The 13,662-nt window shown below is 40.2% G+C and overlaps 1 protein-coding gene across 2 annotated transcripts in view; it reads left to right on the forward strand.

The window, feature by feature from the left end:
- Positions 1-396: 396 nt before the first annotated feature.
- The window catches only part of MED14 (mediator complex subunit 14), a 69,046-nt gene continuing 55,780 nt past the window's right edge, over positions 397-13,662 (forward strand). The window contains exons 1-3 of one of the 2 annotated variants that reach the window (XM_047715208.1): positions 397-802; positions 5,761-5,787; positions 8,091-8,196. In XM_047715208.1, coding sequence (XP_047571164.1) covers positions 588-802; positions 5,761-5,787; positions 8,091-8,196 — 348 coding nt within the window. In that variant the 5' untranslated portion in view covers positions 397-587. The remainder of the gene's footprint in view (positions 803-5,760; positions 5,788-8,090; positions 8,197-13,662) is intronic. The other variant, XM_047715207.1, reaches the window with a different exon arrangement.

Genomic DNA, 13,662 nt, shown 5'->3' on the forward strand with positions numbered 1-13,662 from the left:
CCGCTTTCCCGGCCGGCGCGTCGGCCCCGCCTCACTCCCACGCGCCCCCAAGCGTCACGGCGCCTGATAGCCGGAGAAAAAGCACAGGTTGCTGTCGGAAGTCCCCCTGCAGGTTCCCCTTCCGTTTTGCCTAACGACTTCCGCTTTGGGCCGTCAACATGGACGCTGCGGCTGCTTGCCGAAGCGGCCTCTGATCCGTTGCGGAGGCGCAGCTTCTCTGCAGAGGCTGCCCCGCTTCCCCGCCCTCCCCGCCTCCCCCTCCTCTCCCCACCTCCCCCTCCTCTCCCCACTTCCCCCCCCACCTCCCCCCGCATCCCCACGCCTCTCCCCGCCTCTCCCCGCCTCTCCCCGCCTCTCCCCGTCTCTCCCCGCCTTCCCCCGCCCCTCGCTCCAGTCTCTGGGGCCGGCGGGCTCGTCGCTACATGGGGGCGGGCCTCCGCGGCCGGCGCACGGCTTCCTGTTCGGAGGCGGCCTGGCGGTAGGCGGTGGCGACTCTGCCCGCGCCCACTTAGGCGCGGTGACCGAGTGCCTGGGAGGCTCGAGGGCTTCATCTTGTGCCGCTGCGCCAAGCCCGGCCCTGCGCCGCCATGGCCCCAGTGCAGCTGGAGAACCACCAGCTGGTCCCGCCTGGAGGCGGTGGCGGGGCCAGCGGTGGTCCCGCGTCAGCCCCGGCGCCTCCTCCTCCCGGAGCCGCCGTAGCGGCGGCCGCAGCAGCCGCGGCCAGTCCGGGCTACCGGCTGAGCACCCTCATCGAATTTCTTCTGCACCGGGCCTACTCTGAGCTCATGGTGTTGACGGACCTGTAAGTGCCGCGAAACCCATGCCTGCTCCCCAGAACCCCCCCTCCCCCCGCTTCCCGCCCAACCGGCTTAGAGAGGCTCTCACCTCCCCACGGGGCTGCTGCTTTCTCCTTTCCTCTGGGCTACTTAGTCTAGAATTTCTGAACTCTTGGGGCTCAGAGGAGGTGGAGGAAACGCTTTGCATTTGGGGTCTTTCTGGAGATGAAGCAACGGAGAGTTGTTAATTATGTATGTTGTTAGACTCACCGAAAATCTTATCTTTGGGGTTTTTGCTCGAGTTACAAGCAGAACCCTATTGATTTCTTGGTTGGAAGCTTTTTAGCCGAAAGCCCAAGATTAGGGTTTAGGAATACATAATGTTCGAATTCCTAAAGACAGGAAATCTGTTTTACAGCGTTTTGACGTACATTTTAAATTTAAGTTGTAATTGTTTCTGCCAGAGTTTGAACTCAGAAGATCTATTGTGTATAAATTAATCCAAAATTTTGGTTTGCTTTTTTTTTTCCTGAAATGTTTCAGAGTGTTTGAAGTCTTAATGCGTTTAGCGTAAGTAAAAGATTTATTGTAACTGGTCTTCTGTTACTGTTTTGAGTATGAAGGGAGTTTATAAATCACCAAGTTACCAGTGAAATGCCTTGGGACATGATTAGGTTGTTAATCCCTTCCAACTAGGATCAGAATACACTAATTTTAAGTGTGTGAAGAAAAGACACTGTAAAATTTGGGGGGATATATACCTTAAGTACTGTTTTTCATTTTAAAATCCAGGTTCAGAAAAAATAAGAATTTTAAATTTTTACTTAACTTAGTTTTTATCTTTTATCTTGTTACACTGCAGATCAGTGTTTTCAGTTGTATACATTAATACGTAGATATTGGGCTGTAAAGTGGCATAGTAATTTGTTACCAGAGACTTAAAATATTTGTTTGCAGATGACTGAAGGAGTTAGAATAGGTTCCACTTATTCCTGTAAAACATTCTCACATAGTTTTGACATGTGGTACTTTATCGAATGGGACAGAAAGAAGGCTTCCCCGTCTATTTAAGAGAAACAAATAGCTGTTGTGATTAGGTGTCATTGTAGCAATATACTTCTCTGAACCAATTACTATTGGATTTCATAAAAATTTAAGAGTGTTCATGAAAAATTTTCATATATGTGAAGATCACCTGCCCAATGTATAGCTATGGAAAAATGTTGAGAACTGCTTTCAATGATTATGTAATTTGTATAATTTGTTCTTTCATAGAGGATTTGTAGAAATTTTTGAATTGTATTGTGCTCTATTTTACAACTTAGTTATGAAGAATGTCTATTTTATTGCAGTAGAGTAAGTGTATAGTTTTAATTCTGCACCCTTTATGTGATGATGATTCCCATACTTCTGTCTGCAGCAGAGACCTCTCCACTGAACTCCAGACTCTATATCCAGATGCTTACTTTTATGTCCCAGTAATGTGCCCTAATGGGCATTTCAGTCAATTCTACTTGCTATATCTCCCCACCCCCAAACCTCTTCTATCTCACTAAAGAGTATCCCCATTCTTCCTGTTGTGGCTTAGGCCACAAATTTGGAGTAATTCCTCTTCCAATTCCATACCCAGTACATCAGCAAGTCTTGTCATCTCTGACTTCGGAATTTGACTACTTTTCAACATTTATATCAAGTGTGAATCCTTCACCCATGTTAACTGCAGTAGTCTGCCAGTTTGATATTTCTACTGCTACCCTTGCCCCTTTATAGTTTTTGTCATCCATAAAATAGCCAGGATGATCCTTTTGAAACTTTTCTGCTCTCAACTCTCCAGCGGGTCTCTATCTCACTTATGGTGAAAAGGTTTTATAGTCACCTCTATATGGAGTGACTGTAAAAGGTCCAAATCAGGACACTTTTGAGCACAAAAGGTGGTGCTCTTAATAATAATGTCGGGGGCACCTGGGTGGCATAGTCAGTTAAGCATCGGACTCTTGGTTTTAGCTCAGGTCATGAGATCGAGCTCCATCCTTAGTGGGGAGTCTACCTGAGATTCTTTCTCTCCCTTCGTCCCTCCCATCCATGCTCTCTCTCTTCTAAAATAAATATTAAAAAAAAAATAATGTCAGAGCAACAGGCATGAACCAGAACTATCTTGGGCAAACCAGGACATGTGGTCTATCTATGCCTTCTCCTCCTTTACTCTTTATCCTCATTTCCTAATACTCTCCTCTTTGCTTGTTCTGTTTCAGCCACACTACCCTTCTTGATGTTTTTTGATAGTGCCAGACACACTCCCACCTTAGAGCCTTTGCTTCCCCCCAGAAATCTGTGTGGTTTGCTTTTCTATTTCCTTTAGGTCTTTGTTCAGATAGAACTTATCAGAGAGACTTTCTCTGACCACCCATGAAAAGCATTCTGCCCCTGCCTTCTATTCTTTACTCACTGCTTTGTTTTTTCTTATCCTTACTGGGTATCCTTAATTTATTATCTGCTCCCTCCCCACTGGAAGCTCCATGAGGTTGGGAATTTTTATTTGTTTGGTATGTTCCCTGGGCCTAGAACATAGTTTGGCATATAGTTGAGGATTAACTAAGTATTTATTGATTTAATACATTAACAAATGAATTGTTAGAATTATCATTGTAGACCATGGAGGATTTAATGGGAAAATACCTTCCTGCTCTTGATACTTGGGTATATAAAATAACTCTTTTCTCTTTTGATTTGTGCTAACCAAAATTAGTTTAGGAACTTACCTTGGTGTTCTTAAATCATGTATTTTTCCTTGTTCCAGGTGGGAACTGTCAGAAACAATGTATTGATGTAAAACTAGTGTGCTAGGTCTACTTTTTAAGAGTCTTATTTTTGCTGTATTTGATGCTTGTCTGTGAACTATTGAAAGTAAAAAGGACTGCCTTGACAATTTCAGTGGTTGGTTTGTGGCCACAGATTTCTGGGTGTTTTTTTTTTTTTTTTCCTTCTGCTTATCTACACCCACCTCCTCCCCAACATACATGCTCTCATCTAAGAGTTTACACTCTGCCTTGACTTCTTATGGAATTAGGTTCTACTCCTTTTTTTTTCTTTAACTTGTTTTAATTAAAATTAGAAAAAGCTAGGATCTCAGTTATGTAATCTTGTTTTATTATACTTCAGTGTAAATAAATGTCTGCTACTTCCAAAAATTTGCATTTTGGGGCTATTGCCCCAAATCGTGGATTTGTTATCCATAAAGGAATTTTAAATAGATTAGGAGGAATTGGGAGGAAAGGGATGCAAACAACAAAGCCTAATCTTTGTCCCGGAAATCATACTGCTTCTACGTGAGATGATCCTTTTAGGGTCTCTGGGGCAGGTGGGAAGAGCTGGAACAATGTTTCCTGTTCTTCACCCTCCCTCCCCCAAAGGCTCTCCTCTTTTGTTTCTCTCTGTCTCTTATGCACACATCAGCACCCATAGTTATTATTCTCTCCCTCCCTTGAGGATGAGGGTTGTGGCTTCTCAAAAGGAGTGTTCTCAGGAGCTTTCACGTATAGAGGAACTTGCCAATAGCTGTTTTCCTTGCAGTCTTATAAGGCCTTAATTTCTGCTTCATCTGATCCTGCTGGCCCTTCCACCTTCTACCTAGTTTCCTTTACCATCCGGATCATAATTTCAACTTCTGTCTCACTGTCTACTCTCAGAATTATTAACTACAAGCCAGAGCTCATTTTGATAGTTTCCCCTCCTTGTACCTTGAACTCTGGTTTTATTTTTTCTGCACCTGTGGCCTGTGGGTGGGAGAAGAGAATCGAAGTGGCTCAGTGTGTTTTCTTCAAGAAGGGATTAGATGTAAAGGAGGCTTTACAATTGCTCAGGCCATTGCATCCTGAGCCATGGGATAGAGGTTTCCAAAATGCGGTGATTCAGGAGGCACATCAGGACCTTTGTAAGCATCAGTGGATGTGAGAGTGTTAAATGGTATAATTTAACAGGGAAAATGGTGACATTGGTTGATGGCTATTGTACTGGAGAACTAGCAAAAAATAAATCAGAACCTTACTGGAGCTTAAAAGTAATCATGTACCTCTAACCACCATGCAACATCATAATTACTGTAAAACCCTTGGCTGACACTGGTTCTTTTTTGTGCTTAGCTTCCAGTTTTGCCCATCCTGACAAAACATGGAGAGATTATTGCTTGGAAGCAAGGTTCCAAGCTAGCAGCTAGTATTCTGCATCTGTGTCTGTTTTGGTTTTAAAAGAATATTTTCGGGGCGCCTGGGTGGCTCAGTGGGTTAAGCCTCTGCCTTCAGCTCAGATCATGATCTCAGGGTCCTGGGATAGAGCCCCCTGTCAGGCTCTCTGCTCAGCAGGGAGCCTGCTTCCCCTACCCTCTCTGCCTGCCTCTCTGCCTACTTGTGTTCTCTCTCTGTGTCAAATAAATAAATAAAGTCTTTAAAAAAAAATAAAAGAATATATTCGGGGCACCTGGGTGGCTCAGTGGGTTGAGCCTCTGCCTTCAACTAAGGTCATGATCTCAGGGTCCTGGGATTGAGCCCCACATCAGGCTCTCTGCTCAGCAGGGAGCTTGCTTCCTCCACTCTCTCTGCCTGCCTGTCTGCCTACTTGTGATCTCTGTCAAGTAAATAAATAAAATCCTTTTTTAAAAAGAGTATTTTCTCTGACTCTATGATATAGTAGTGTTTAATGTAAGATGTGAGCTTTTCAAATGTTTGAGTTTCGTGTAGTACCTTTTGGACCATCTTGAATGGAGAGGAATGTTCCTTTGTTGGTTTTTTCCCTTATAGTCATATTGCTAGAAACCCATAAAAAAGATCAGGTAGCCACATAAGCCTGTAGTGGCTATTTATCTAGTTTTTCTGAAACACTAAGGTATGTAATAGAGTCAAAATAAAGACCATTATCATATTTTGATGAAGCTTTGTGTATATTTAGTCAATTTCTTTTTTCTTTTCTTTTTTTTTTTTTAACCTTATAGACTACCAAGGAAATCTGATGTGGAAAGGTGAGTATGAAAGAAACCTTAAATCTGTGTCTGTGTTGGCATATCTATGAGAGTGTATGTGAGAAAGAGAGAAAAAGAGAGTGAGTGAGTGTTGTGGCGGGGGGGGGTGGTGTTAGGGCTGTGGATCCGAAACCTAGGTCCAGAGAACCTAGGGTGATGTTTCACACCATTTGTTTAGGGACCCTGGGAAATGTGATTTCCTCATCCTTGACATTCTTGGTGTAGACCAGCTCTGAACCTTGTGTTCTAGAAACCTTTGTTGTCAAGTCCCTGAAGGGGATAGGAAAATGTAGAAGGTATAGAACTTAATAGAAAAAGCTGAGGAACAGACTGAATTAAGAAAGTGGGCTGCGAAGAAGCTATTAGATGTCTTTAGAGAATTGACATTTGCATACTGCTATTGCTGTTTCATAGTTGAGAGAATTTTGATTGAGTTGGAGTTTGGGGCTTAAGACATAACTAAACACCAATGTTTCCATAGCCGAAAGGAACAAGATACATTAAGGTTTCAAAGTAATCCTGTGATGGAGAGTTAAGTTGTAGCCATAGAATAGGCTACTTGACTGTATCTCTGGCACTACTTATGCTCCTTGGTTATTTTTTTTTCTCCTGAATACCAAGTCACTAGGGAAGATTTATTAGTGACTCTGCTCCCCACCCCCCCCACCAGCTATCTTTCTGATGGAATTGGATCAAAAAGGTAGAGATGGGAGAGACCATCAAAGCATACCTTTGTTATAGTTTGGCTGGTCAGTTTTAAAGGAAGGAAATGTAAATCCGGGTTTCTTCTGTCCACTCGGGTCGGAAGGGAAGCTGGGCCTTGAAAAACTGACTCATGCTGCTGATCACTGAGATTGCATGGTGTCAAAAAAAGTCATGTTACAGTAGTTTACAAAGGTGGGTGTTTGCTTTCCAGTACAGGAGATCATTTGGGGAACCAAGTTAATAATATACAGATATGTTTGCTCTAGGAGAAGAGCAGAGAGCTCATGTGCTCTGTAAGTCATTGCTGAGTTGGAGTTTCAGTACTGGGGCTCCCAGCCCTGAGATGGTGCCAGATCTTAATGTACATTTCCTATTTCTGCTGTGCTCCAATCCTGCCTGTGGTTCTGTGCTTGTTTTGTCTGTTAAGGTGCTTCATAGACACTGGCAAAGAGTCTTAATTGTATCTGTGCCCTTGCTTCTTCTCTTCATACTACTAATAATCATATTGATGGTTGGATCTTAAGGAAGCCTTTTCAGGGTTTTTTGTGGGCTATGCACACATGCTCTCACTAGGACTTAGACTCTGTAGTCCTCAGTCAGGATTATACTTCAACAAAAGCTTTTATTTTGGTGCATTGCCTCATGGCGTTGCTATTGGTGAGATACAGAGATGTGGGTTGGATCTGTAGGCCATTGCAACTGTACTGAGATTAATATAGGTCAGAGTCCACTTGGAGGGAGGTTGATGTACTGCTGGGTCTTGTCATCAGGCCTGTGGAATGTTTTTTTCAGTATCTTAAGGTAAATTACAAAAGTGATTTTCAGTTTTATAGCTGACTGGAAATTGAGAGGTCTGGCTAACACACTGACAAAGCTTTTAAGGCTTTATGAGATGATAAAAATACTGATGAGTATTGCGAGAAAAAGCATCGTAGTGCATATAGCACAAAAATAGATATGGACAGACCATCTAAGCTTTTATTTTTAGTGCTCAGCTTACTTTAACTTTGTTTAGGTGATTTAATATCTAAATTTGTTGCTGCAATTAGTTTGGTAAAGAGTTGCATAGTTCTTTGATTATTCAGGTATTTAAATCATGCGCTTGTAAGATGGGAAATGGGCCCTTGCTTTTGTAGAAGTGAGACAGTTTCAAGCTTTGGTAAAGATCTGTTTCAGTTCCTTTCTCATACCAAAAAGGTTGCTAATACATAACTCATAGTCTCAATTATGAAATTCCTGACTCTTAATTTGTTTTCCTCTGAGACCTAGTTAACTTATATTGTACATTTGTATCTGTGAATTGGGCATAATTCAGTAAAGAACTTTTTTTGTCATGCAAAATTAATTTTAAAAATGTGATTGTGATTTATTGCTAAAACATTTTTTTGAACTTATTACTTGGAAGTTGAAAATAAAAAATGCAGGCAGTATACAAAATGTGACAATAATTCATATTTAGGTAAATACCTTACTTAGGTGTTTCATTTCATTGTAATGGTTATAAACAAAGATTGATTCATGTTTTAGCCCAGATGAAGTAAATTGTGAAATACTCTTTTCAAAAATGTTGGTTCATTAAGAAATGTTTTATTTTATAGGAAAATAGAAATAGTGCAGTTTGCTAGCCGGACACGTCAACTCTTTGTTCGACTATTAGCTTTAGTAAAGTGGGCTAATAATGCTGGCAAGGTGGAAAAATGTGCGGTGAGTTAAACTTTTTATTTTATATAAAGTAACTTTTTGGAATGTTAACTTATTATAGACATAGCTTCTAATTTTAGCTTTAATTTATATCTGTTGATTTCTTTCAAGAGAGAGTACTTAAGTGAGTAATCCTATTTCTGTACGAAAATGTGTAAGGAAGCCTGGGTGGCTCAGTTAGGTAAGCGTATGCCTTCAGCTCAGGTCATGATCCTGGGGTCCTGGGATCAAGCCCCACATAGAGCTCCCTGCTCATCGGGGAGCCTGCTTCTCCCTCTCCCCACCTCACCCCCTGCTGGTGCTTTCTTGCTCTCTTTCTCTCTCAAATAAATAAATGAAATCTTTTAAAAAATGTGTAATATATTTCTGTAGAAATTTAGTATTTGATCACCTAAGCAGGAAAAAAGAGTCAGTCGTATCTGGAGATATCCTTATTCTAGAAGACATTAAATATGAGACTCAAACTATAGGGGGGAATGAGCTTTACATTTGTATGCTTCCTTAGAGTAAGCAAAGTATTTCCTTGAATTTTACCTTTTGATTCTTCAAAATCCTCTGAGTATGGCAGAGTTGGTATTTTCTTCTTGTTTTACAGATGTGGGAGTAAGGTACTTAGGAGCTAAATGTCTTCTTCAAGGTCACGGATCTGGTAACAGCATTTATGTGTTTGTTATTCATCTATTGATTCTCCAAACCCTTTAGTGAGCACAGGGCATAGGGTATGGCAGATGAGATTTTTTTTTTTTTAAGATTTATTTATTTATTTATTTGATAGAGATCACAAGTAGTCAGAGAGGCAGGCAGAGAGAGAAGGGGGAAGCAGGCTCCCCGCTGAGCAGAGAGCCAGATGCAGGGCTCCATCCCAGGACCCCGGGATCATGACCTGAGCCGAAGGCAGAGGCTTTAACCCACTGAGCCACCCAGGGGCCCCAGCAGATGACATTTAACTAAGGCACAGCCCTGCCCTCAAGAAGGTCATAGTCTTTGTCTGTTAAGTCACCCTTGAATTCAAAGGAGTGACATGTGACGAAGTGTACCAAAGATGCTAAAATCTGCCAACCGCCCCCCACCAACAAAAAGAAAACAAACCCAAGTTAGGACCTGCTCATAACTTGGGGAGGATGGCACAGTGTTAACAGACAAGACACATGATTACTCCCTTCTTTTTTACTTCAGTCACTTCCCATGAGGAGAAGGAAAGAGAGTAGAGTGCCCTTTCATAGTGGAAAGAGTAGAGTAATTATCATAAAATGAATAAAGTCCTAAAATAATGAGAGCATTTATTCACTTTAATTGAGGTCAGCTCTACAAGGCCAAGTAACCTTCTAACCATTGTCAGTTATATTCGGAAAGTGGGTAGATTCTCTGAGCTTGACATTAATGCTCATATTTTTTTCCCCATTCAGTTATGTAATAACATTAAAATGTTTTATCAGTTTTTGTCAGTGAAGGCAAAAAAACAGCTTTATATTGGTTAAATTTTATTTGAGTCCTTTTCAAATTTCTCTTAAAGTTTACTGGACTTCCTCGATAAATTAAAATGAGCAGCCACCTGGTCAGTATGGAGGTACTGTAATAAATTTCTTTTTAGCACCCTGACAAGCTAAGTTGAAAATATTTTTATAGTACTTTTATATTTGCAGCTCTTTCAGGGTTTGCCTCTTCCATAAAATCCCACTTCAGAAAGGAATCTAGGACACAGTTTTGTTTCTGCACATGATTTCCTAACCTCTACCCTCCATTGTAACCGCTGCTTTCACTGTCCTCTGTTCTACTGGGTTCCTCATCGTTAGACACAGAGCCTATGTGAAAGTTGCTAAAGTGAAAGGAGAAAAGGGGCTGTGAAAAAGTTGAGAATTGTAAATTCTAGAATAACAATTTTTTTAAGTTAAAAATAAAACCCAGTTTTCATTGAAGTTGATACTCAATTGGAGCTCTACCAACCAAGCTAGTGACAAGACTGGAAGAATTCTACCAAGGTACATTTTAGCCACATACCTTTTGTCTATAGGAGTAGGCTGTCATCCTTCTGAAATAAAATCTCAATCACAGGTTGGAGGGAAAATATTTTGTACCCCATATATTGTTTTTCTCATGGGGGAAAATGTTCTTTGATTCATCTGTTGTCAGTATGATAAGGAAATTAAAGTTTGTATTTAGAAGGTCTTTTGTCTACTGTAAAGCATCATTCGAAGAACAGTTTGATTATAAATGTTAATAAACAGACTTATGCCAAACTTATTTATCAGAAAGTTTTAAAATTCATTGTTCTGGAAATTTGGACACCAAATGTAGTAAATCTATTTTGGCTGAAATGAAGAAGCATGGTATAATATTTATGAAAAGCCTAGGGTTTCTTTTCAATAATTACTTAACTTGGGGTAATCTTTGGTTAAAGATGTTCAAACTTGTAATGAAAAGTTAGGAATCACTGAAGTATATCAAATCCAAGTATTCAATTTTTCAAACTTGGTGTTAAATCCCTACTTATATTGTGAGTATTGCTGTTACTTGTTTAATACTGCTGAGTTGTGCTTCAGTAACATAATGTCAAGGAAAATCCAAGACTCTTGCTTTTGATACTGAGCTGTATTGTTTTTTGAATTGGCTGCTCACATAAGTCCCATTCTGAATAAAGTCTCATACTGAACTTATATAAACTTTTGGTATTTTTGTTTTGTGAATGTAGATGCTACAAATGTGTTTGTTAGGGATAAGGTCCATCAACTGGAGAATTAGAGAATTATTCATGTTTTGACTCTTCTGTTCTCAACCTAGTACCATTTGAGGTTCTTAATAGGTAATGATTTTTAGCCATGCTGGACATAGTAAGTGTGTAACAATATATAAATACACAGTTTATAACTCTAACAGTAGAACAATCCATGTTTTATTTAAGAAAAATAAAATATCTCCTATTCCTGGAGCTCTTTAAAAAACAGCTTTATTGAGCTGTAATTCATAGACCATACAATCCACCCATTTAAAGTGTACAGTGGTTTTTAGTATATTCAGATATGTGCAACCATCGTCAATTTTAGAACATTGTTATTATCATCTCAGAAAGAAAATATGTAGCCTTTGCTGTCACCTCCAAGTGCCCCCCCCAGCCCTAAGCAAGCACTAATCTGCTATCAATAGATTTGCCTATTTTGCACATGTCATATAAATGGAATTGTAGTATGGGGATGGGGGCTTTTGTAACTGACTTATTTCACTTAGCATCTAACATTTTCAAGGTTCATTCATGTTGTAGCATGTAGTAGAACTTTGTTTCTTTTTATAGTTGAATTGTATGGATCTACTGTCTTTTGTTTATCATAAGTTTATGAACGTTTAGGTTGCTTCTAGTTTTTGGCTGTTATGAATAATGTTATTGTAAACATTCATGTACAAGTTTCTGCATAGACATATGTTTTTATTTCTCTTGGGTATATGCCTAGGAATGGAATGATCGGGTCATATGGTGACTCTGTTTAAGTCACTTGAGGAACTGCCAGACTGTCTTCCAAAATGGCTGTCCCATTTTACATTCCCACCATCAATGTATGAGCGTTCCAGTTTTTCCATGCTGATACTTGTTATTGTCTGACATTTTGATGCTAGCCATCCTGTTAGGTGTGAAGGTGGTATCTCATTGTCGATTTGATTTGCATTTCTCTGTGGACAAGTGATGGTGAATATGTTTTCTGTGCCTTTGGGCATTTATGTAGTTTTCTTAAGAGAAATATCTATAAAGTGCTCAGTTAAATTTGAAAAGAGAATATTAACCATATAAACAGCTGGCATGTGAGTGGTTAAAGAAAAAACAATGTGATGATCACTAGGGACCTGTATAGTTTTGTTAAAAAGTTACTCAAAACTAAAATTTTATGTTTATTCATTAGATTTCTGAGTCAGAGATAGTATATTTTTCATTAATTGCCCATATTTAAGGTGAAGCAATGTGGTCTAGATGAACTATAGAACTCCACTAGGGTTGATGCTTGTCTTCCCAGAGGGAAGTCTTTGGTATTCTTTGGCCTTGGCTATGATCTGATAAGCATTTTTTTTTAATTTTTTAAAAATTTTTTATAAACATATAATGTATTTTTCTGATAAGCATTTTTAACAGTGTCCTGGTTTGGAGATTTGGGATGATCTAAATCAGTAAAAACCAGCTCAGAAGTTGAGAGAAGTAAGGGTTCAGTCTGTTCAACATCTGACTCCTGATTTCGGCTCAGGGTGGGTAGTGATTTCAGGGTCGGGGGATGGAGCCCACATCAGGCTCCACACTCCATGTGGGGTCTGGTAGAGATTCTCTCTCTTTTCCTCTGCCCCTCCTGCTTGTCCTCTCTCTCTCTCCAAAATAAATAAATAAATCTTTAAAAAAGGTTGCGAGAAGTAGGATCCAAATGGTTTTAATGTGTTAGAATCATTACAGTTCTCCTTCAGTTTCAGGGTGGAAAAAGGACCTTGCTTGGTAGATTCATGTACAAAATATCAAGGCCTTTTAGTGGAGTCCCAGCTTGCTGTGTGTTAGCACTGTCATTGCTGCTAATAAGTTAACGGTGGCATTGATAGAAATCCATTTTAGTAGTCATGCAAGGTAGCACTTCTGGGCAATCTAAAAGAAGAAACATTTTTTTGGTTCTGGTTTCTCTGATTGTTGGCTTTCTTGGGCAGGTGGCTAAGTCTCAATTTTCTCATCTCTGAGGTGATAGTAATTATCTAGTTTTAGTTTTATCTATTTCCTAGAGTTGTGAAGATCACATAATAAAAATGTGTATGGAAATACTGAGAAAATGTAGGGCATTTTGTGCTGGTATTGTGGGTGTGATGTGGTATTAATTCTGGATACCATGTTTTAAGTTGACCACTGATTAATTGGAGCATTTCCAAGGCAGCAGAACAAGGTTGGTGAGTCGGAAATTTGGAGATAACTGACTAAATGAAGTAACTTGGGATGTTTTAGCTTGGAGATGGGGTGGCAATGTTTGAAGGACATGAGAGACATTACTGCTCTAGAATAGAAGATAAACATTTCAAGGAAGTAGTTTTCAGCTCCGTGAGAGCTCGGCTAGTTCAGGTACCCTTATGAAATGCAGTAGAGAACTGATGGAAAGGATTTCTATTTGGGGCATGAGTTGGCCTAGATATCATACAACAGCCAACATTTATGGAGCATTTTACGTGTTCTGGTTAGTGTTCTGAAGGTTTTATAATGTATTAGCTCTTTTAAAAAAAAGATTTATTTATGTATTTGAGAGAGCAGGCATTCGAGAAGGGGGAGGAGCAGAGGGGGAGAATCTCAAGAAGATTCCCTGCTGAGGGCAGAGCCCAGTGTGGGGCTCCATCCTGTGACCCAGCAGATCATGATCTGAGCCGAAACCAAGAGCTGGACGCTTTAAGTGACTGAGCCACTCAGGCAACCCTATGCGCATTAGCTCTTAATCCTCAAAACAACCTTATGAGGTTGGAAATCATTAT

This window comes from Lutra lutra, chromosome X (genome assembly GCF_902655055.1).
Source record: "Lutra lutra chromosome X, mLutLut1.2, whole genome shotgun sequence".
Lineage (NCBI taxonomy): Eukaryota > Metazoa > Chordata > Mammalia > Carnivora > Mustelidae > Lutra > Lutra lutra.